The sequence below is a fragment of the Convolutriloba macropyga genome, chromosome 11 (genome assembly GCF_964194025.1).
Source record: "Convolutriloba macropyga chromosome 11, txConMacr16.3, whole genome shotgun sequence".
Taxonomy (NCBI): Eukaryota; Metazoa; Xenacoelomorpha; order Acoela; family Convolutidae; genus Convolutriloba; species Convolutriloba macropyga.
Window position 1 is genome coordinate 9,789,958 of NC_134478.1, and position 24,692 is coordinate 9,814,649.

At 34.5% G+C, this 24,692-nt stretch overlaps 1 protein-coding gene across 2 annotated transcripts in view; it reads right to left on the reverse strand.

The window, feature by feature from the left end:
• The window catches only part of LOC142349944 (uncharacterized), a 155,679-nt gene that overhangs the window by 31,657 nt on the left and 99,330 nt on the right, over positions 1-24,692 (reverse strand). For both annotated transcript variants that reach the window (XM_075401803.1, XM_075401802.1), the window contains exons 22-34: positions 24,044-24,103; positions 23,547-23,636; positions 21,439-21,588; positions 20,561-20,735; positions 15,049-15,233; positions 13,251-13,371; positions 12,869-12,975; positions 12,045-12,242; positions 11,557-11,670; positions 7,836-8,043; positions 3,988-4,200; positions 1,561-1,695; positions 296-442 (exon numbers count right to left, since the gene is read on the reverse strand). In XM_075401803.1, the coding sequence (XP_075257918.1) occupies positions 296-442; positions 1,561-1,695; positions 3,988-4,200; positions 7,836-8,043; positions 11,557-11,670; positions 12,045-12,242; positions 12,869-12,975; positions 13,251-13,371; positions 15,049-15,233; positions 20,561-20,735; positions 21,439-21,588; positions 23,547-23,636; positions 24,044-24,103 (1,903 nt within the window). The remainder of the gene's footprint in view (positions 1-295; positions 443-1,560; positions 1,696-3,987; positions 4,201-7,835; positions 8,044-11,556; positions 11,671-12,044; positions 12,243-12,868; positions 12,976-13,250; positions 13,372-15,048; positions 15,234-20,560; positions 20,736-21,438; positions 21,589-23,546; positions 23,637-24,043; positions 24,104-24,692) is intronic.

Consider the following 24,692-nt stretch of genomic DNA (forward strand, 5'->3'; position numbering starts at 1 on the left):
CGGGGATAGAAAACACAATTCCACAAATTGCATGACTTAAAAAGCTCGCTAGCTCGGTCTTTTCTATTATCTTCGAAAATTTCCACTCCACACGAATTTTTTATGATCATGGTAAAGATCGACTTTGATTTAAAAGTTTTTCCGGATTTGTCATGATCATAAATGCGTTTAAATGAACTGCACATATGCTGATTCAGAACTGAGTTTTCCAGTTAATATGCTAAGATAATGATTCAGCTCTGAAATAGTTTGCGACTAATATCCGGGCTGTAAATTTTTGTGAAGATGACCAAACCTCGGGGTTCTTAGGTTTGATGTTGATGGCACTGTTGAATGCACTGAGGGCTTCCTGTTCCTGTCCCACTTGGAGATGGGCCATACCCAGACTGATGTAAACATCTGCCGTCTCTTTCGGAACCTTCTCCTTGTGGTGCCAGGGAACCTAGAGACGAAATCTCTTCAAACAAGGAGACAGAATTGATGAAATTTGGAATGAGCGCTTGAAAAGTAAATATTAGCGTTTTCATGTTAAAAAAACAACAACAACAGAGGCAAACACGGAAAATAACGAATTGCAAAGCAAGTTTACAATAATAGCTTCCATATTTCTAGAGCACTTAAAAACTAACTTTTAAACATACCCGGCAGATTGCCGGAAAATAGCCGCCGTTGATTCCAATAAGCATGATTCGGATTGACAGAATAGAAGATTTTGAAAAAAAAAATTTTTGTACAAAAACATTTTTTAAGTCCGATTTAATTTGATGGCATTTCGTAGTTGAACATAACGTACTTCTGTTTCTTAGAGAGAGGCTACAGGGGGCTACTATCAATACCAATAAGCATTAGAGATGGTAACTAAGACTTATAGGAACGATGTTCAAATAGCGGGCATCTAAAATTGGTCTTTATGGGTTTATCCCGTTTCTACTTCTGACTTCAATTTTTTATACTGACTTTGTTCATTTTGAATTGCTTTGCTGAGCAACTGATGCTCAAAATCACTTTTAGCAGAATGAGAGAAGAGAGAAACTAGCCTAGAGAAGTCAAAAAGATTTCACGCAAAATGTTGAAAAAGCGGCAAAAATGAGGTAAAGCGAAACATTTTTTTATTCGACGAAGTAAAAAAAAATAGGAGCGCTATAATAGCCGGCTGAGAAGATGAGGCGGCTATTAATAAATTAAATTTTCAACGCTCGATAGAATTGTAAAATTGTCCAAACATTTTTTAAGCTCTTCTGTTATTGACCCAATGAAAAGTTTCATCGCATCCGACATAGTTGTACAAGTCCTTATTCGATAAATTTTTTAAATTAAACTTTTTGAAACCTTAATAGGAACAAGACTTTTGTAATTAAAGTTAATACAATAGCGAAAAAAAAGAAGCTTCTAATTGTTGAATAAAGAAAATCATAAAAAAGCGTCTGATTAACTTTTTTAAACATGATTCAGTTGAAAATTCTGTGTATATTAAACTATTTGAGCGAAGAAACAATCACGTCTGCAAATTTAAGATCTTTCTGGACGCGAAATCAGTCAAAAGGATTGACTCTAACTAACCATAACTTCGAGGGCTTGGTTGAAATTTCTAATGGCATCGTGGAGAAGTGAGGCCTGCATTTGTGCTTTACCCAGAAGGAACAACACTGGTCCTGTTGGTTTAATCCTGGCTGTCTGGGTAAGAGCCGCTACCGTCTATAAAGCACACGAAAAATCGACAGAAATGATACACGCTGATTTTTACTGTTATACTTATACAAGGAGGCCCACTGATATGGATTTGCACATAATGTCCCGACCCCCCTCATCCGCAATCTTGATTAAATATCTACCAAATCAGTCTGGATGATTTTTCTTTCACTAAAATGAACAACAACAAAAATTGCATTCTGACGTCAACTTCTATACGATTTTGAAACCAAACTTCAAACATTAAGGTCTTTCATAAAACAAAGTTTCTAATGATCCAGCTTGGTTAACCCCTATTGAACTCATTTAGATGTTGACTTCAAAAATAAGATTTATCAAGTGCGCTCGATCAAAAATGTATTCAGCATGCAGAGATAAATGACGTCAAAACTTAAATTCAGCAACCGAGTTAGAAAATTTAGCAAGAGGTCTCTCTTTGACGCGTAATCCGGTGGTCGTCGCTAATATCTAGAAGACAACTGATTGGAAGAAGATACAAGCAAAGGTCCAAAGGTCCAAATAAAATCCAAAGAAAAGAAAAGACATAAAACGAACATCAACATTTGATAGTGAGCAAGATATGACGCAAAACTAAGCAAAAAAACGGAATCGAAAACATTCTGAATAAAAGATAATTTCATTTTCTTTGAATTATAATTACGTTAAAATCATACAAAAAAACATATGTTGAACAGAATCACACTTTTTATGGCGCAAAAAGTTTCCAGAAACCCATTAGTTGGGACAACAACATCAGGGCAAGTTAATACCAGCAAGTAAATGGCGCCTGTCTTTGATCAGATTCAATCATAATAAAACGAGAAAGGAAATAGTCGAAAATTCAAAACTACCTCCCGGGAACACAAGGGTGAAAGTCATAAAAACAATAAACTCATGACTAAAACGCTATAAAATCACTTACGCGTGCGTAGAGACAACAATTGTCCTCTCACTAGCCAAACCTATTGCTCAGAAGACAAAAAAACGAAAATACAAGCAAATCTAAAAAAACTCGCCAAATTTTTACGAGAACTTATCTCAAAATCATTAAAACAAATAAGATGTTCCAAGAAAATTTTATATAGGTTTTTGGCGTTCTATGATAAATGCACAGAAAAAATTGTGACAAAAGTCATTTCTTGTAACCTTAAGCTGGCTCAAATGTACTTCCGAAATATTGATAGTGTTTCAAACATTGCTAATCATCTTTCAAAATTTTGATCCCCAAAAACGGTTACAATTTTTTCGGTTGGTTTTAAATATTAAAAAAAATTTCCGAGAAGCCGTTGGGGAATCATGGTACCAAAGCAGTTAGCAAAGCAAATGGTTATTCTATTCTGTACACATCGAAGTAAGCTATTCTGACAAATTGTTGCAAGATCCACTGCAATGTTTTCTAGATCAAGAGCTTCCCTCCAATTGTTGATTCTAAATCCTGCCCTTTTCTGAAAACTAAAATTCTCGTAGGTCTATCTATGACTAAATATCAAACTTTATCAAACCAATTTTTTATTACTAGCGCGATCGCAAAACAAAACCAATTTTCAATAATTGCCTCGAAAAAAAATTTAGGCAAAATCAAAAGTTGCACAGCATTGGGAGCGTTTGAAAAACTCCAGACATATAAATGTACATCAAAACGCTCCTATCTTAATTTTTTCAAATTTGAACATTGACAATTGAAGCGTTCGTTAGCTTCACAGCTTTATAAGACTGACGATAGTTCAACCTCAATCAAGTGTCGACAGAAGGTAAACTGAAATTTTAAACGTCATAAAACGATCTTAAAACTGCTTCCAAAAATTTTTACTTAAAACTGGAAATACACAAAAGGCACACAAACTAAGCAAAAAACAGCTATAGAGACTTCCACTATTTCATGAATCTTTCTTCGAGAGCAATCAATTTATATACTTTACTTTTATAGTTTATTTTGCAATACAAGCAGAACTGTCCATTAGTACTGTCTATTAGTCCCACAATCCTGTAGATAGATTGAAATGGAATTGAACCCGACCAAAATCGCGCGCTTTTCTAAATTAAGTACATATGATTACCGCTTTTAACACACCTGAATCAATGGTTTCACGCCATCTTCGGTCTCGTTTCAATCTATTATTAACTTGATACGACAAAAAGGGTGTCAGGACAATTTACCCAATGTAAATTTTGTTTTACCCCATGTTAAACTTATTAGTTAGGTATTATGGCAATGGTTAAAATGGAATTGGGTAAATTGTCATGTACTCGTCTAAAAGCGGTATTCTAAAATAAACAGTAAATAACAGCAACACAAACCTTGCTGTGGTCTCGGAGGAAGCTGTATATCATACTCTGTTGTTGAATGTCAACTTTGGCCATGTCTGCAACTACGCAAGTCTGTTTCACAGTGAAAGCAGCCTCTTCTCTCCTACCCATTTTCAGAAGTATGTTGCCCCTGTACACCCACAGGTGGTGGTTATTGGGTTGCATGTGAATGGCACGGGTAAAGTCCAACAGGGCTAACTTGTACTAAATCAAATTACTATATACAAAGGAGAAAATGAAAGAATTAAACAAAGTGCGGGAAAAATTTAAAAAAATATTGATGTTTGCGGAACGGAGAAAAGTTAAACCGTGTTCAATTAATAATGAGCGCCTTTTCTTCAATAGGATCAATGAAAAGGGGAATAACAACCATGGTTGACATTATGCAGGAAAATAGCACCAAATGACTCCGCGAGATCTATGGAACAGATGCCAGCAAAAAAATCGACGTCCCAAAGTGTCAAAAAATAGTATTGTTCATATATTTGCTAGGGCATATAGTTTTCGATATAGATTTAGTTGTTGCTCAAATGAACTCCAAAAAAATGATACAATTCGTCTTCAGGACATGATTTTACTGACTCATCCCACCTCTTTTACACAAACTGTATTTTCTATTGATTTTGAAAATTGATTTGGAAAACGAATAGTAAAACTCAATCGTTAGAAACCGCAAGTAAGAATAGTCAGATGAGAGGCGTAAAAAAGTGATAAATTAACAAAAACAAGAACCAAACGTAACGAAAATTATAAAACCGCAACATGACAAGTTCTAGGTCACAATTTAAAGAACTTTCATTAGTGAAACCAAATATCAGCCTCCCAAATGCCTAGGGATTGTCTTAAAAATCATTTGTAAAAAAGAAAAAATCTAAAAAAGCTGTGAACCAAATGTCAAATTGCTGCATGTGAACAAAATTATTTTCAAAAACTAACTAGCAGCTTTTGAGTCCACTCGCTCTTTTTGGATTTCTTTACTGCGTTGGCATGACAAAATTCACATTTTAAATTGGACTAGTCAGGAAGTCATTTATCAGAGAGAGGTAAGTCACAAGTGACCAAACATTTAATCACGCGAATGAACAAAACACTCTCAACTAAGAGTGAAAAATGACGTCACGTACGCAATTCAGTTGAAATGGCATGAACGAATGATCAAAAAACAGATTTGAAGTGACTGTGACGTCCGACGGTTGGAACAAAAATCCTGTTGACGAAATTAAAAGACATAGCAGGACAAGTCCTGACGTGCAATTCAAAGAATTTTCATTGACAAAACAAAAAACTAGACCTAGAACGCACAATGAGTGAATTGAGAAAACCAGTTCTAAAAAAATCAGATCAAAAAAATAAAAAAAACAGAAAATCAAGGTCAAAATGCCGCATGTCAACAAAACACCACGAGCGAAAAATTGAAATATAGTTCAAACAAAAACTAGGCCTAAAAGGAACCATGAACGGATAGGGAAAACAAATTAGAAAAAAATCCGATCCAAAAAATTGAAAAACTGTAAAAATCAAAGTGAAATTGCCGCATGTGAACAAAAAACCACTAGCGCGAAAGCAAATTTTTGTTCGAACACCATTTTCTTACTCTGCTTTAGAATTAACTCATGACTCGATAATTAATATGTTTACAGCAACATCAAACTAAGACAGTTAACAAAGCCTCTGACTCAATAGGCGCGAAAAGTAGGTTGAGTACATAATACAAAAATATTATGGGAAGCAAAGACAGAGCAAAAAAGGGCAAAAAACGATAAAAATTGGCAAAATCAGAAGCTTTGAAAACCAGTGGGGCAAATTTAGAGAACATAATAACAACAGGCTGAATTCTTTAACCACAGCATGTCATTTACCTTTAAAAGGCACGGAATGTTTTTGGGAGTTCTAATGGCTGAAAAAGGGACAATAGAACTACAGATAAAGGTAAGATTCACAAATTCACTTAATCTTTTAGAAACAAATGGCATCTCATTCAAATCGTTCCGAATCGTAACAAATCGTTCCGAAAAATAGTTTATTTTTTTATTCTTAAGTGTTTTTGTTTTTCTTGTGGTCTTATCGATCAGTCTCAAAAACAACATTAATTTTTATTGGCCTTCTAGTCTGGCGTAATTGTATCTAATTTAATGGCTCAACTTTTAGCGTAATTTTATCTAATTTAGCGTAATTTTATCTAATTTTAGCGTAATTTTATCTAATTTTATTGTAATTTTATGTATTTTTTTATCTAACTTTATCTAACTCTTAGCGTAATTTTATCTAATTTTATCTAATGCCTCGAACTTTTAGCGTAATCTCGAACTTTTAGCGTAATTTGAGCGTAAGATCATAAGAAAATCAAAAGCACTTAAGAATAAAAAAAAACTTTTATTTTTCGGAACGCAGGTGTAAGAATCTTAAAAACGATTGCCATGAAACCTAGCGAACAATTAAATTCACTTTCTACTCAATAGAAACCAATTGATCCTGCCATCAATGAGACTAAAATAATAAGAAGAGCAATAAGTACAGCAAAAACGAATAAAACTCAAAAATTTAATATTTTTGGAAAACCAAAAGGGAATAAGTCAAAGAAAAAATTAAAAACTGAAACATTAAATTCGTTCATTTAGCCATTTAGTGACCGATGAGAATTGCCATTAAGGAGACTGAGAGATTACCACTAGCCATACACTCAAAGACCCAATTAGTTTCATTTATGCCTCATTAGCAACCGATGATACTCACAAGAATGATACTAGGTGATAAGACAGGAGAACTAATGAAAAAAGGGGCAACAATCAAATCTTCGATTAGATTTTATGACAACAAACAGCGAAACAATTGTCAAAAATGCAATTTATCATTCTGTATATGAAATTTGTCTTATATATGATATGATGCATTGTGACAAATACAGATATTGAGTTGAAGAAGCTATCGACGAAGCTCAGCTATGTAACCAAATTCAGCTGTAAATTAATAAGGCTTAATAAATTTTACTCCGCAGAAGCATTTTTATAATGAACCCTCAACACACGAGTTCCTTTGACTTTTAACTAATTCAAATTAAACTTAGGTTTTAAAGTTCTAAAGTCATTTTACTGAGTTAGGTAAGTTGACTGATTACGTTTACTACTGTATATTCCCCATCTGCCGAATGCAGTTGGCTATTGTAATAGAAACTCTGATGAATACAGAATCCTTCACCTCAAATTGCCTTTGTAGTCAAACACGATTTTTTTCTATAAAGGATTTATTTTTTCACCAAAGGATTTTTGCGGTGTCTGTTTTCCTTGAAAAACCAGATTACGGACCATCAATCAGCAAGCAGAAATAACCAAACACTGCAAACTGCTAGAAAATAGCAGCCGTTGAACCACTTGAAGTGTCAAAATTTTTTATTTGGTGTGCAAATTCTGCATATTCGGTTAGATTCTAAAATTACACTTAATTCAGCTTCTAAACTGAACACTATTAAGCATAATACTAATGCCCGCTAGCAATCGCTTCAATTAACTTTGATAACCTAATGCACTATGACTAAATGACCGGGCTTTATCGGTTCATTCAGTCTCTTTTGATTTTGCACATTTGACATTGACCGTATTCACTACATAACGTAATTCAGTACGTGAAAGAATTTAAAATCCATTAAGTTCAATCAGTGAGTGAAGTAAGTCAGAAGTCAAACGTGAAAATCGGGACTTATGTAGAAAGCAAAATGTGATCAAAAGGTAATTAGAAAAGAGCGCCTAACTAATTGCGCTTGAGAGGATGACGGCGGCTATTAACAACTCAATCAAATATTTTTTTCTATAAAAATTTTTGAAGAAAGTTAGGAATTGACTAACATTTTTCATTTTCTCGTATGCCTGCGCCCTACATATGTATGCTCTGGTATAGCTGGGTTCGCTCTTCACAGCGTCTGTGAAATGTCTCACAGCTCTGTCCAGAAATTCAGTTTTGGTCAAGTGGATCACACCTATGTTGCAATGGGCACACGCTAAGTTCTTGTCCAATTGGAGAACGGAGGCGAAGTCAACTAAGGCGTCCTCGTGTCTAAAGAGGTCAAATCGATTCAAAACGATCGTGACTAAAAATAAATCTGGGTCGTCTCGTCGGGATGTCAGAATGTTAAAACTTATAAATGGCATTTAATTGTTCATGTTTATGGCTATGACGTCATCAATAGTCGCATCGGTAAAACGCTTGGTCAAACCCGTGCAAATTTTATCTGCAGTAATTTGTTAATTTGGCCAACTGATTTCCTCGAGTCAAAAGAGGTGAAATTAGCGGAAACCATTTCAAAATAGTATTGTGTCAATTAAAACATCCTGAATACTAATGAATACTAATATATAATTATGAAAGTAGCACTGAAAATATGGTCAATAGTTTTAAGACGGGAGAGCTTTCATATTAGAAAAGAACTTTCATCAAGACGCTTTTTAGGCGCACGGGACTTAATGTCACTTTACAGCGTACCCTAGTGATGAGCGGATTCAAATCTTGCAAGAAGTTTGCAAGATGCTTCAAAACTTGCAAGATTCTTGCTATCAATCCAGGCAAAAATAAATCAGGGTACTAATAGTTTAGAAAACAATTTTGAAGCAAATTTTTGTTTATTAAACTAGTTACAAAACTGAAATCCATGTAAAAATTGTTAGCCCGAATTCAAAACCTAGCAAGAATCTTGCAAGCTTTTAAATTCTGGATTTTTTAGTATGTTTGGTATAAAAAAACTGAAAACCAAATGATTTGACTCTTTGAATAATTTGAAACATATCCGGCAGACTGTCGGAAAATAGCCGCCGTTGATTCCCATAACCAAGATTGGGATTGAAAGAAGAGAAAACAAAGTGATGAAAAAATGATTTTTGTACACAAACAATAATAAAGTGCGAACAATTTTGATGTAATTTAGGAGCTGAACACACTTCTGTTTCGTAGTGAGGCGATACAGGGGCTAGTATCAATACCGATAAGCATTAGGGATGGTAACTAAGAACAAAGTTTAAGTAACGGGCATCTAAAATTGGGCTTTATGGGTTTATCCCGTTTCTATTTCTGATTTCGCTTTTTGATACTGACTCTGTTCATTTTGAATTGCTTTGCTGAGCAACTGCTGTCCAAAAACACTTTTAGCAGAATGAGAGAAGAGTGAAAATAGCCTAGAGAAGTCAAAAAGATTTCACGCAAAATGTTGAACAAGCTGTGAACTAAGGTAAAGCGGAAAACTTTTCATTCGACGAAGTAAAAAAACATAGCAGGACAAGTCCTGACGTAATTGTCAAAGAATATTCATTGACAAAACACAAAAAGAGCCAGAGCGAACTTTGGGTGAATTGGGAAAAACATAAAAAAAACATAAAAAATTGGGAAAAACATAATGAATTGGGAAAAAACATAATCAGACTAAAAAAACAGAAAATCAATGTGAAAATGCCGCATGTGAACAAAAAAACCACTAGCGAGAAATGAAAATTTAATTAAAAAAAACTAGGCCTAGAATGAGCTGTGAAAGGATTGGGAGAACCATTTAGAAAAAAATCCGATCCAAAAAATCGACAAAATAGTAAAAATCAGAGTGAAACTGCCGCATGTGAACAAAAAACCACTACAGAGAAACCGAATTTTTGTTCAAACATCGTTTTCTCACTCTACTTTAAAATTAAAGCAAAAAAATTTACGCCGCAAAACCACTCGCTTTTTCGCTCCGTTTCCTGTTTCGGCGTGACCAAAATCACTACTCCAATTTGACTTCAAAAATCATGAAAATGTGTGAACAGATCTAAAAAAAAACATAGCCGGAAGAATTCCGGAAGCGACTCGAAGCGTCAGAACTTCACTGACAAAACCGTCAATGCAACGGAAGCCACTAACTTTTGTATTAAACCATTAACTCACTAGCTTTCCAGGTCTGCTCTAAAAGTTGGTGAAACTTAAACCACTGTCAACAAGAGAAACAAAATGCAGCAAAATTTTATATTATTGAAAACGTTTGGTAACGTTTAAAAGTCAGAAATAATTAATGTGGTCAAAAACCCGATAGTCTGACAACGCTGACAAGGTTATCAATAGCCCTCAAATGATTCATGATTCAAATCTGAAAAAAGATCGCGAAAGCAAACGGCAGATAATAATCTTAGAAACCAAGTTAAATTTTTTCAAAAAAGAAAGCTCAAATTTAAGAATCGGAAAACACCTAAATTACACTTCTAATCACTCCAATTAAGACAAAATGTTGAACAAGCTGTGAACTAAGGTAAAGCGGAAAACTTTTCATTCGACGAAGTAAAAAAACATAGCAGGACAAGTCCTGACGTAATTGTCAAAGAATATTCATTGACAAAACAAAAAAAGAGCCAGAGCGAACTTTGAGTGAATTGGGAAAAACATAAAAAGACATAAAAAATTGGGAAAAACATAATGAATTGGGAAAAAAACATAATCAGATTAAAAAAACAGAAAATCAATGTCAAAATGCCGCATGTGAACAAAAAACCACTAGCGAGAAAGCTAATTTTTGTTCAAACGCCGTTTTCTCACTCTACTTTAAAAGAAGAGCAAAAAATTTCACGCCACAAAACCAATCGCTTTTTGGCTCCACTTTCCGTTTCGGTGTGACCAAAATCACTACTCCAATTTGATTTCAAAAATCATGAAAATGTGTGAAAAGTCTTGAAAAAAGACAGCGCCCCAATAAAGTTCAAATTTTTTGAATTGTAAAAAATAGAAGCGCTATAACAGTCCGCTGAGAAGCTGAGGCGGCTATTAATTAGCAGAACTTGTTCTAATTGACTTTTTCACTAAATACCTTTTTGAATATGAAATCTTGCAAGAATTTGACAAGTTTTAACTTATGTTGTTTTGTCTTGTTCTGGAGAGTTTGTGGCCTAGATTTTCTTACTCATTTCGCCTATAGTTCGTTTCTCCCATAACTCCGCCACTTCGGGTCCCAATCCCAGGAAAAAGGAGGAGGAAAAAACAAACCATACTGCAAATGTCTCAAAAAGTCGGTTTTTAAATTGACTTGAGAAAAAGACCCAATATCAGCTAACAATCTATGACCTTCAAATTTCAACTCAACCTTTCGCCAACTGCAACCAGATAATGGAATTTAAAGACTTGCAAGTTTCTTGCAACCGAATCGAAAAACTCTTGCAAGAATCTTGCAAGTGAATCGAAAAACTTGCAAGAAGATGGAAGCCACATGCATTCTCTTGCAAGATCTTACAAGAAAACCTTCAAGATTCTTGCAAGTGTTTCGATTCATCAATCACTAGGGTGTAGCAAAAAAATACTCAAAACATTTTTTTTCTCATCATTGTGGATCATAAATTTTGTTATTCGGAATCTTGATGCTGCAAAAGTATTTGCAGATGCTGCAGCTCTAAGAAACAATAGCAGCTATTTCTGTAAGCTATCAGATATATTTCAATTTTTGGCCATTTTGAGGCTAAGACACCTTTCAGTTTTTCGATTTATGGTTTTCTTTTTTTCGAGAGGGGGGGGGGAAGTTTACTGATATTTGAAAAGAGTTCGTAACAAAAGCAGAGAATGCAAATTTACCTGTCTAATGACATGTAGAGGATTCCTCGATGGAGAAAAGAGAACCTATTGTCATAAGAGTCATCCAACAGCAGAGATACACTGAAGTCTTGCAGGGCAGCTTGTGGGTATTGTCTAGAAATAAGCCCTTTTAAATTTGATTGAATTTTGAGATAGTTGATTGAAAACTAACCAACAAATGCATCCTTTCTTCCGTTTGAGAGTGACCACTCTTGAATATGGCTCTGCAGCGGTATAGCATTTTAAAACTTGCACGTGAGTGTTTCGAGGGAAGGTCATAATAGAGGGAGATTCTCTTCTGCCCCCCCCCCCCCCCAAGCTTAGTGGGTATCTATCTTTTACGCTCCCAGGCCCACGTGCTATTTTTTACGTGGTATCATGATATATAGCAACGCATAATTTGTAACTGGGGGCATAAGAAATACTAGATGGGGGAGCAAAGCAGAAAAGGTCCCAATGGGAATTGATCGGAAGTAATTTAGACTAACTTTCTTAGTAAGCACCCTCTGTAGTAGAAAGGTACATAGTCATTCGGGTTCAAATGGACAGCTGCGGATAGATCCTCCAATGCTTTTGCCCAGCTGCCCAATTTGTAGAAGCAACGACCTCTGTACAATCTTGCCTCGTAGTGACTAGCATCCACTTTCACTATCTCGTTGAAGTCGTAAACTGCAGCTTGCCAGTTCCTGCAAAAGATAACAATTGTTTTGAACAGCAATATTGCAAAGCTCTGTGGATATTTTCCGCCTGTGCACCCTATCCAAGCGTCATGCGTGTATAGGGTTACATTTACAAAAAGTACAAGGGTTACATTTAGAAATAATTATTTGCTATAAAAAGACCCATATATTGTAGGATGCGTAAAAATCCTATTCCGATCTGCAGTTAATCTTGTAAAAATCTTGTACGAGAAAGTTTATCTTGAATTGTTCACATCGGGTCTCAACTAGGGTTAATTTTTTAGAAAAGACGCGTTTTTGTTAGGGGGTTTATGCAGGTGCAACTACTGTGAAAATGGACCAATATTGGATTCGAACCATCATTTCTTACTTGCAAGCCTAGTGTGCTACCCACTTACACCAACTGGTCTTAAGCTCTCGAAATTGGGCATCTCTTATAACCCAGTCTCACGTTCTTTCTTGCTCCCTAAGGAAGGCTTCATTTCTTTAGCCAAGTATACGCTGAACAAGAAGAGCTTCCTGCCAAGCTATGTCAAGCTTAGCATGCACAGTTTACATTAGGTTGTTCTCTCTCAACCTTCTAAGAGTTGTCGAGACATTTTTTCAATTATTTCATTAAAAGGAAAACTAACTCAGTGTTGAAGTAGTAGAGACCATGTTTGAACTTTGCATCTGTCATGCTTGGGTGCAGTCGAGAAGCAATTGCGTAGTCCTCGTTCGCCAACAGATTCTCGCCTCTCTGACACAAAACAAATAAAAATTATCAACGTGTCAAGTTATCAAATTCGGAGATGGAGCAGTTCTTGCAGCGATTACAGCAGTTGCTACAAGCAGTTCATTTGTTGATTAGACTTCGAAGTTCCGACACTCTTCGTACAGCAACATGATTGAGTAAAAACTGCATCTAACATCATATTTTCCAGAACCAACAGTAGCTTAAATTTCAGTTACTCATACAAGAGCATAACGTTTTGAAAAATTTGTGGATTAATATCTTCACCTTTAAACACTAACCTCTCTGTAGGTCTCTGCCCGGTTGTAGAAAGCCATGTGATCGGTGTCATTGAGTTTTATAGCCTGCGAGTAGTTGATTATGGCCATCGCTGAATCGCCCAGACTTCGGAAGATGTCACCTCTAGAAAAAAGGGATGAACTTGGATCTGGTTCATTTTTCCACAATAATCTTTTTTTAATAGCCGCGAAGCGATAGCTGAGGCTATTATTGGCCTTCTCTTGGTTTTTTACAATTCAAAGAATTTGAATTGTATTGGGGCGCTGTCTTTTTTTAAAGATCTGTTCACACATTTTCATGATTTTTGAAGTCAAATTGGAGTAGTGATTTTGGTCACGCCGAAACAGGAAGTGGAGCGAAAAAACGAGTGGTTTTGCGGCGTGAAAATATTTTGCTCTAAATTTAAAGTAGAGTGAGAAAACGGGGTTTGAACAAAAATTCGCTTTCTCGCTAGTGGTTTTTTGTTCACATGCGGCAATTTCACTTTGATTTTTACAGTTTTTTTTCACTTTTTTGAATCGGATTTTTTTCTAAATGGTTTTCCCAATCCATTCATAGTTCATTCTAGGCAGTTTTATGTGAAACAAATTTTCATTTCTCGCGATTGGTTTTTTGTTCACATGCAGCATTTTGACATTGATTTTCTGTTTTTTTTAATCTGATTTTTATTCTGATTTTTTATGTTTTCCCAATTCACCCAAAGTTCGTTCTTGCTCTAATTTTTTTGTTTTGTCAATGAATATTCTTTGATTTGTACGTCAGGACTTGTCCTGCTATGTTTTATTTATTTCGTCGTCATGATTTTTGTTACGACCATATGACGTCACAACCACTTCAAATCTGCGTTTTCTTGATTCGTTGATGCAATTTCAACTGATTTGCGCGCGTGACGTCATTTTCCACTCTTAGTGGAGCGAGTTTTTGTTCATTTGCGTGATTAAATTTTTGGTCACACTTGACTCACCTCACTCTTAAAAATGACTTCCTCACTCTAAAATTGACTTTTCTTTGCTTTAATTCAAAGAGATAAGGTCAAATGAGTGCTTGTCACTCTAATTGAAGGTTATTTTAAAGCAGCAAATAGAAACAGCAATAAATTATATAGATTTTTAATCAAAATTTAACATCTCAGCGCTTAATGAAAAGAATAAGTTTCTTTTTTGGTCTGTCTTTTTACCGTCTTTTTGAGACTACAAATCTATGAAGGCTAATTTCTGGCAATTTGCCAGCTATGTTTTATTTTTTTTTTGTTTTTTTTTGGTTTCAAATTGATAATAGTTTTACATATAAGAAGTGACGTTAGCCATATTTAGATGAATGTATACTATAAAGCTATAAAGTTATAAAATATGAATTATAGTTCGTTATATTCATCTATTCAATGGGGTAATTTGTGGGGTGGGGAAGGGGGTTCTGAATGCTTCAGTCAGAGAGGTTACAGATAGACACAGACAGCCATTTTGTGGAATTTGTTTACTGAGGTAAAATTTTACCAGATACATTTAGATAGTTAATTTTTAGGTTAACAATTCAATTCATTTGACAGTCGATCTGGCTTGGTCCTTAAAACAACGTGCAGAACTACTTCTTGAAAAGGTCAATATGCCTTTAAGATCAAGAAAAAAGAACAACTTTATTTAAAATATTTTTCATGAAAACAGGTTTAACACGTCTTTCCTATCCATACTACCCATAACGGCAAAATAAAATGCTGGGTCTATTATAATATACTGAAGCCTACTACGGGAACAGGTGCAAAATTATTTCCAAACTTGCCCAAAAGTTGACCTAATATCTCACCTTGACCTGAAAGCACCCGAGTGGTTCTTGTTCAACTTGCACACTATGCCCAGATCCTCCAAGGCCGAGTGTGGTTTTCCCTGGATGAGAAAGAGAAGATGTCGGTGCCAGTATGCCTCGACATAGTTCTCCTCTCGTGCCAGGGCTTCGTTCACATCCGACCAAGACTCTTTAATTCTGCCCAGCTGAAATAATACCGTCACGCTTCATTCATCAATATAGCACATGTTTAGTTTATTCTTGACATTAAACATCATTGGAGACTTCAAATTTTAAAAATCAATTATGAAAAATATCACAAAAATTAGAGGTTGAAATCAGAAATGTACGTGGGCAAAAACTGAAAAACTGGGAATTCAATTACAAAATTTGATGAAAAACCAAAGGAAATTTCAGACGATACAAATGCACTAAAAATATTTCAAATTTTTGAAAGTTGAGATTCATAATTACTGGATAGCTGAAAAATTCACATACAGTGCAAGAATTCCATTCGATCACGTAACTCATTTCCTCTTGCACGTTCGAAAACACTTTAAAATTTACAATTAACAATAAAATTTATTCCCGACCAATTCTTTAGAAATACGGGAATAAACAGGTTAACCTGCCCTTTTCTTTTTCTTCAGTTAAGTTCACAACACTTTATTTGCACTTTGGAAAGGTAAGAAAAAAAAATGAAGTTCTTCAATTGTGAAGTTCTTCAAATTGTAAAAAAATTTTCAAAAACGAGAGCCTACCTCTAACACAACCGAAGTAATTAATGCAACATTTTACCAAAATGAGGGAATATATATGCGAGGCTGGCTTTTTTCTTCAGTCAAACTCTCAGTTCTCATTTATGCAGGGTAGAGAAAAACGAAAAACACCATTTTTTAGCCATCGCAATCTAGTTTTGATTTATATCAGAATTTTGAAGAAGGTGGATCGCTTCAAAATTTCGAAGGGAAAATCGAAATAAAAATTAAAGATTATAAATTTGACCAAAAATTTCGGGAAAAAATCAATTAGTTTGCATTTGTTCTCAAAATTTTGTTTAAATTTTTCTCTGCCTCTGTTTTCTGCTGATTGAAAACTATTGTAGGAACCAAGTTTTCTGTGTATCAAGCAGATTTTTAGGGAACATAAAACTTCATGCAACTGAGAGCACTCAATAAAGCAAAAATCAGGTTCGAAAATGTAAAACTAAAAGCAGAAAAATGTAGTCCTTTCAATATTCTATCGTTAATTCTGCTAGCGATTCTTTTTATTTAAAAAGAACTAACCATTTCAATATCTTGAAAAACTCGGAGAGGTAAAAAGACGGTTTCATGGAATGAACATCACATCAACCAAATTCAACAATGAAAAGCAGTGAGGGAAATCTTTTGTTGACTGCTTGATTTATTTTTCCTATGCTGTCAGAGCAGATTTTACGAAGTTACCTCATCTAGTTTAATGCAACACAGAAGAAATTGAGAGAGTTAGAGAGAACCTTGATAGCCATGTTGAAAAGCTCACAACAAAGGCTCATAATCATTTTTCAGAGGAAAACTATTTTTTACTCCTGTTTGTTGAAATTGCTCATCGAATTGATCTTTTCCAGACTATTGGCGTTTCCCCAAAATTCAACAAATAAATAGTTGATTGAGTGTGAAAGTCCTCATATCAGAAACAAAGATGAGTATTTTGAAGGATGAAAAAAATGTTTCCTTTCTTTTTCAGTTCACAAAAATTATTCAAAATTTCGATTCATTCAAAAAAATTGCGCAGAGTGAAAAGTTAGAAACGTAAACTTTACAAACAACCCCGTGTCTTCAACGCTACTAAAAAGAGCCTTCAAGGACAGCATTTAACGTTCCCTTACATGTTAAAGTAGAGGAAGAGTGCAAAAACTGTGAAAGCCCAAAAGGAAACATTACTTAATATTTAATATTTGCCATAAACTGCAATTTTAAATCCGTTAGAGAGCAGAATTCTGGCTCCTAAATCAAACTGTTAACGCAATTGTGAGATTGTGAAATAACGAATTGGCAAATTATGCTCGTGAAAATCAAAAATGTCAAAATTTTGGAAAACAAATTCAAAAATTCATTTCAATTTTTGGCACAAATTTTACAATTAACAACACAATTGCCTCAAGTAGTTCAAACTGAGTCAAAACCAGCCAGACATAAATGCATGATGCGAACCATGTGTAAAGATAAGTTGCAAAAAGAAAATTAAAAAATATATATATTTGTTTTGTGTCGAGGTTTTTATTTGCCCGTGTGTGTCTGCCTGCCTGCGCCTGTGGGGGGTGCATGTATGTGAGTGCGTAGGTGTGCAATTGGTGGGTTATGACAGTATGAGAGAGAAAGAGAGAAATAGTCTGAGAAAATTTGTTCTTTTAAATGTTAAACACAAATTGAGACACAGAAATCATAAAAAAAAGAAAACTTAGATTTTATTGTTACAAATGGCGGCTTCAAACTTAGCCAAAAGCAAAATAATGTATTTCAATTGTCGCTGGTAGCTGGTAACACATCTGCAAGATTTCAAAAACATGAAATTTTTATCTCTATCAAAGATGACACAAAATTTTCGAAAAAGTTTGATTTCAAAGTTTAGTGCTCAAATAACAATCACAGATACAATTGCCTCAACCGGTCTAGACTTAAATATTTACAAAAAACGGGGCAGACCTAATTGAGCGGAGAAGAATCATGAATAAAGATCAGGAGCCAAAAAGATAATTTTTTAAAAATTTTTTGGTTTTAGGTATTGGGTTTTGTATTTTTGTGAACGTGTTTGTGTATGTAATACATGTGGTGTGTGTGTGTGTGTGTGTGTGTGTGTGTGTGTGTTTGACAGTGTGTTTCAAATTATATTAAACTTATATCCCTAAATAGCGCTAAGGAGTTTTCGTTTTTATCTGCCGAAAAAAACGGCATATTTTTTGGTCCAAAAGTACAAGTAATTTTCTCCAATGCGTATAAGTTTGTGTCCGATACTCCCAACACTTTCTCTGACAAAATAAAAGGTTGTTTTTGTAACCTTTAGAGTTTAATTTATTCAAATTATTCAGCTTTCATGCGCACAAAAAGTGTAAACTGATCTAGGTTAAATTGCTGCACTCTTCATTTTTAAAAATTCGAAAAAATCAGAGTTGTACTTCGGCGCTGTTTTGTTTTTCAGATCTGATCACACTTTCCAGACTTTTCGTGTTCAATTAGAAGCAAAATTTTGATGATGATTATAAGCGCGCTGGAATAGTATTAGAAGCTAAGAACAAGTCGTCGTCAGGCGTATTTTCTACTGCTCTTTACGGCGGAGTAAGAAACAAGTCGTTGGACACAGTGACGATATCAGAGAGAACTTTTTATCAGATGCAGCTAAATGACTTGCATTTTGAATGTTTTCCTTAAAATTTTTCATAAAAATGTTTTCTAACGTTGCCGAGTTGCAACTGTTTGAGCTACTCAAAATAAGCGGCTAGTTGTTTACATAATAGGCGCAAACAGTTTTTGTAAATATTAGCGACTTGTTGAGTTCTGACCGTTTTTTGTCTTTTTTGATGGCCTGTTAATCTATCTAAAGTTTTCAACTGAAATCTACTTGTAATAAGAATTTCGCTGTAATAAGAATTTGTTTTCACGAAATATAAGTGGCTTTTTGAGTTTCATAGGTTTTGTAGTTATTGGGTTTCTGTAGTCCTTTTTATAATCTCATTAAAGGCTCTCAATGACTCTAAAAATTACAAGCGCAGACAGGTCTCATCGGCTCTCTAAGGCACAATAAATTAAACTAATTAAAGCATTCAATTCTATTCAATGTTTAAGCAACTAAGAGCAACGTCTGTCAACTTAGAGCTTAAAATCATTATTGAAAATTCCCACTCTCCCTCCAGTGAAACAAAAATTAATCTGTTGAACGGTTTTATGTTTTAACTCACGGTTTCACGAATTTGATATTACGAGTTTTCATAAAAATTTTGTGACTTTCGGATACTGGTGACTTTTTTGGCGTCTGGTCTGATCATTGACAGATTCCATCAGCATTGATGGGACCAATTGAACATATACAATTTTTTGATTAAACGGTTCATGGGTTCAATGGTTTTACAAGCAGTTTATTGCAAAATTCAATTAAATTATTATTGGTTTGCCTGTATCTGTCGTATCTTTTGTCGTCGTATGACATATTCTGAACAATGATAGGTGTCAATAGCTTCCTATAGAGGTATTTGGGGACCTGTTCAGTGACTTCAATCAATAGCTAGTTATTTTATTCACTTCAGAATTATCAGTAAACTTTGCTAATTTGCAGTCTCAGATTTTCAAGCTTTGTTCTTTTTCTTAATATTTTTTGTAAGTTGTAACTTGGTTGCGTTAATGACAGGTTTAACCCATTATTTATGACGCAAAAATAAATATCTTCATTGGTTTCGGTTTTAACTGAACATCTTTTGTTTTTGACACAATTTGTTTTGAAAAAATTTTGTAAGGTTTTTACACTGGTCACTACTTATAGTTCTTTTTCATGTCTTTTGACAAAGGCCCTTTGAAAAAACACCATTGATGTCCGTTGAGGAGCAAAAGAACATATCAAGTTAATCAGTTATGTTCATATAGCCTTAATACTGTGTTATTTTGAGTATTTGTATATTGTAGTATTTTGACTTAGTACCATTTATGACAGGTCCCATTAGCTTTCAAAAGAGTTATTTGTGAATCTATGTAATATTTTTTAGGTGAAAGCTAATGCTTTGTATGACTTTTGGATTTAATTGGTTTAAAAGACTTCGATGGATTTTTGAACTCTACTCCTTTTTTGTTCCTCTCTCGACCTATTATGTAATCTCAATAAAGACAGGTCCCATCCACTTTCTTGTCAAGAACAATTTAATTGGCCCAGTTTAGGTTTTATCTGATTTTATTTTGACTTTGCTACTAAGGGTTTTGAAAAAAAGATATGCCGTGATTAATGTGTTCTGTTTTTTGTTTGTCATTTTTCTTGTCTTGTAGTCTCATTAATGGAACCCTCTATAGCGGTCTCCTCGGCCCTCTAAAGCGGTCTCCTCGGCCCTCTAAAGCGGCATCATTTAATTCATCTAATAGTTTCATTTTTTACAATTTTTTCTAACTCCTACAACAATCTTTAATCTTTTTCTATGTTGTTTTCGATTGTTTTATGCGTTTTTCAAATTTTCTTTTCTCCCCTCATTTGGTAGACAATTAAGTCTTAGGTGTGGATGGGCAGGGTCGGATCATAATGCAAACAAACATTATCGAGCCCCTTGTTGTAATTATCTTTTAACATTTATCGCTTATAGCCTAGCATTTAAGCTAGCTTTTTATCACTCACGATAATAATGTTTATATCAATAAAATTAATTGTGATATTTTATATAAACTCCAATTTATCATTGCCTTCTGAAATGCTTAAAAGTTGGTTTTCCAATGTGCATTATAGCAAATATTTTTTAAGCGTTTTTTTCAATGTGCGTTTTTTTCAAATATCATAAAATGTACAGAAAAAAATGATAACAAACTTTTCTCTGTAGAGCAGCTCTCTGTACTAAATCGTAAGTTGTGGTCTTCAAATTCTGTTCGATTCTCTCTCCCAATTCTTCAATCTTTCTTTCCATACAATCAATCAGCTCCTGGTTTTCAATATTGTGCTCAATAGTGTCAAGTGAGTTCAGCTCTATAGGTTCATTTTCGTCCCTAAAAAATAATTAATCCGAGTCAATCCTACTTTGGAGATCAATGTTACACCTCAAAACTCGAAGTTGGTTATCAAGATCATGAAGGCAAACAATAGGCAGAATTATTCCCTGTGAAGATCAAAAGGTTATCAAGCAAGATTCCTGCAACAAGGTTAATCTTGCAAGATGTTGGAAGATAATCTTATAAGACGATGCATCCTGTTGCAAGATTCTACCAGAATTTTTCATTATCACTTTTTTGCAATAATCTAACTTTTGGCAAACTTTTATTTCTGACTGTGGATTTCATCATATACGTCCGGTCAGTTGTAGATTGAGCAGTAAAAACATAATGTTAGATCTGATTTACAACACAAGCGTGTCAAACTCAAGCACGAGTTAAGAAAATATGCGTTGAGTTGTCAACCTGACAATCTATGCAAATTTTGCATTTTGTGGATACAGCACAAACTTAGAAACGTGCTCACAAGAAAAATTAAAGTCTTTACCATTATAGCCCCATTTACCATTTATGGCGGGGCGGGGGGGGGGGGGGTGACAATGGCAATATAGCGTGGGGGGGGGGGTGACAATAACGTATCATTTCACATTTCAACGCGAATGACAGAGGCACAAACATCCATTTTTTGTTCAATTTAATGTAAATTTACACCTTAAGCTTTGGTGAAACTGTTAAATTTTGCATAATAAGAGCTTCTTACATGACAGCTGACGTCACAGCAGATTCGATGGCCTTGGCGATCACATCCTCTTTGGCAGTTTGGAAAACCGGAGGGTATTTCTCATCAAACCACTTGTACCAGATGTTCAAAGAGAAATCGTAGGGGTCATCCAATTCAGGGTCCGTGTTCCTGTAGAAAAAAATTACTATTTTTATTGTAATATAATGATTTTGCTCCAAAGTTTACGATTTTTGTGCAAAAAAAGATGGTTAGATTTAAAAAAAAAAATAGAGAATATACCACGTTTTGAAATGTATACTTTTAATATTGCGGATCTAAAGTGCCGATTGTGTTATTATCTATCGCCCCTGTTAAATTTGGGGTGACGGTCAAGTAAGCCGATAAGCAAGCATGCCGAAGTTTCAAAATGAGATCAAAGAAGCCAAAACATTTCGAGATAGCCGCATTTTAATTTGTCCTTGGCGGGCCGGTGTGCGTGCTTCACGGCTTTGCCGCGATAACCACCCCAGGGTTTTCGGATAACATCACACAACGCTTGAGACGCATGGCCATGGACAGCGGTCCACTGGGGTTTGAAATCAGTAGATATTTTAAAAATGATATTAATTCTGTTTCTATGCTGCACTGGAATACATTATAAATGCAAATACTAGGCGTTCACCATAGACTATATTAGATTGTATAGGGCATCGCCCAAGCTTTTGTATTGCCAAATACAGGTGAACGCAATGTAAGCCGAAGTAACAGAAAGCCGACGTGAAAGCAAGCTGAATGTCACGTAATAGTTATCTAATCTTTCAGAAACAATATATTGTTAGCCGTTACACTCACGACTGCGCATAGTATTTGCTTTTATTATGTAATCTAGTTCACCCAGAGAGAGAAAAAAGGTGTTTTAAGAGATCTAGTGATTTCGAGCCCCAGCGTACCGCTGTCCATCGCAAGCCTCTCATGTGCAGTGGGATGTAATCCGGAAACCGCGGTTTGGTTATTGCGGCAACGCCGCGACGCGCGTACACCTGCACGAGAAAAAAAAATAAAATATGGCTATCACCAAATTTTTCGGCTTCCTTGACCTTGCTTTGAAAAATTGACTTGCTTTCTCATCGGTTTGATTGACTGCCACCAGAGTCTGTAGTTGTGAAAGCACTTACTTATCTAATCCAATTTCTCGATCAATTCTGAATTTAGCAAACAGACAAAAAGATCAATACTGCTGTGGTTTTAAGTTGTTACTTAGAGGTACCAAGGTTTCGCATTTTAATAATACTTTTGATTAGAAACAAGCGCTTCTCAAAATATGAAAACAAAATAGAATCTTTTGAGTTATGACTATAGTTTTAATGTCAATGAAAAAGTATTATTACATCTTTTGAAGCAGCCGATTTAAGATCTGCGCAGAATAAACCTGATTCAAAATCTTGTACAGTTTAGTTACCCTGTACTTAGATGCGAAGCGCTCGACATCGTGGCTTCTATGACTTAAAAGGTAAAACACTGAGGAAGAGAAAGTAGTTTAGATTCTTTTCTCATAGCAAAAAAAATTAAAAACTGCAGCACAGCAGTTGTTTCTTGGGTTAGTAAGTACTCAGAACAAATTTCTAATAATCTTTAATGCAGACAGAGAGATATCTGCCACGGACTTTCAACTATTGCAAGTGAGTTTTTGATTCTGAGGTATAGAATTTTGCAATCGCACAAAATAGAATTTTAAAAGTAAGAATGTGGTGTAAAAGCAAAGTCGGTCGTTTCAAATTCAGTTATAATTAAAATTATGAAGACATTTTTTTTAATATGATAGTTCAGGATTGATCAACAAACAGGTCTATTGATCTTATTATCTTTCCATCAAGTCATATGCGAATTCAATATCGAAAACACGTAATTATTTGTTTAATAAAAAGTAAAGTCAAATGTTTATAACCGTAACAAAAAGTTTGGTCAAACATTTACATTTTAAAAATTACATTATAAATATATGATAGTTTGGTTCTTAAACTACTTGCAGAAATCAGTTCTGAAACCTTGTGCTTGCCTCTCAATTGGAACACGTTCATGTAACTTGATCTGTAAACTTGATTATGTAAACTTTTCTTATGTTACCTATGACCTTAAGATTTACTAACTGGTCGTATCCCTGTTTGGTGAGGAACTTGTCGAACATCTGGTCAGACACAACTAGAGGCACACTTCGTCTTCTCTCATCTCGCACACTTCTGCAACATTGGGAGTTAAAATTGGACAGGTTATATTAATAGAAACTAATCAGGTTAACCACCAACCAAAACTCTTTATTCAATTTAACTCAATGGATGCTAAAGATGAAAATATTCAAACATATAACTCATTTATTGAATTAGATATTAACCAATAAAACTGAAACACCTAGGAGCTCAAAGCTTGGATGACAGGCCGGAAAAAAAATCACCCGAAAGGAAAAAAAATTGTTCTAACTATTAAAATAGTCAGACAAAAGCGACACGCAAAAAAAATTCCAACAAACTTAAATCAACTGCTAAGCCCAAAATTGCGTTGAGCCCAAAATTTAACTGAATTTAATGACAACATAAAAATACCAATGTCATCAGAAGAAGATTTCACAGGAAAATCTTTCATAACTTACTTGGGCACTTTGAGGATCTTGGGTCGGATCGGCATCTTGACCAGTTCTGTTGATCGAGACCTGAAAAGAAAACAAATCAGTGAAAAAACTACGGTGATAAAAACCTCAAACTTACATAGCAACGCTAGGAAAATTACCGCAATAAAACATTTATATAACGCTGGAACCACTTAAATTCTATGTATCTACAGCAGAAGTTCTTTATGAAAATTTTCCACTCAATTTTGGTCAGACAAATTTGATATGCTCACTTTTCACTTTTCTCTGTCTTTGCTGCTAATACAACCAATAAAAGCAATTTTAAATTATTACCAAATGTAAACGTCTAAAGTGGCACATTATAAATAAGTTGGTATATTTAATTAATTTTTTTTAATAAAAAAGATAATGAACTTTATTGATTTGATTTTCAATTAAAGATTAAATTTATATATATATATATATATATATATATATATGTATATATATATATATATATATATATATATATATATATATATGCATATATATATATATATATATATATATATATATATATATAATATATATATATAAGTAGTGAAAAATGGGGTGGTCTACCGCACAGATATAGGATCCCTCCCTACCCAGTCTCGAACTTACGCCAAAATCACTCTATCTAACACCTAGA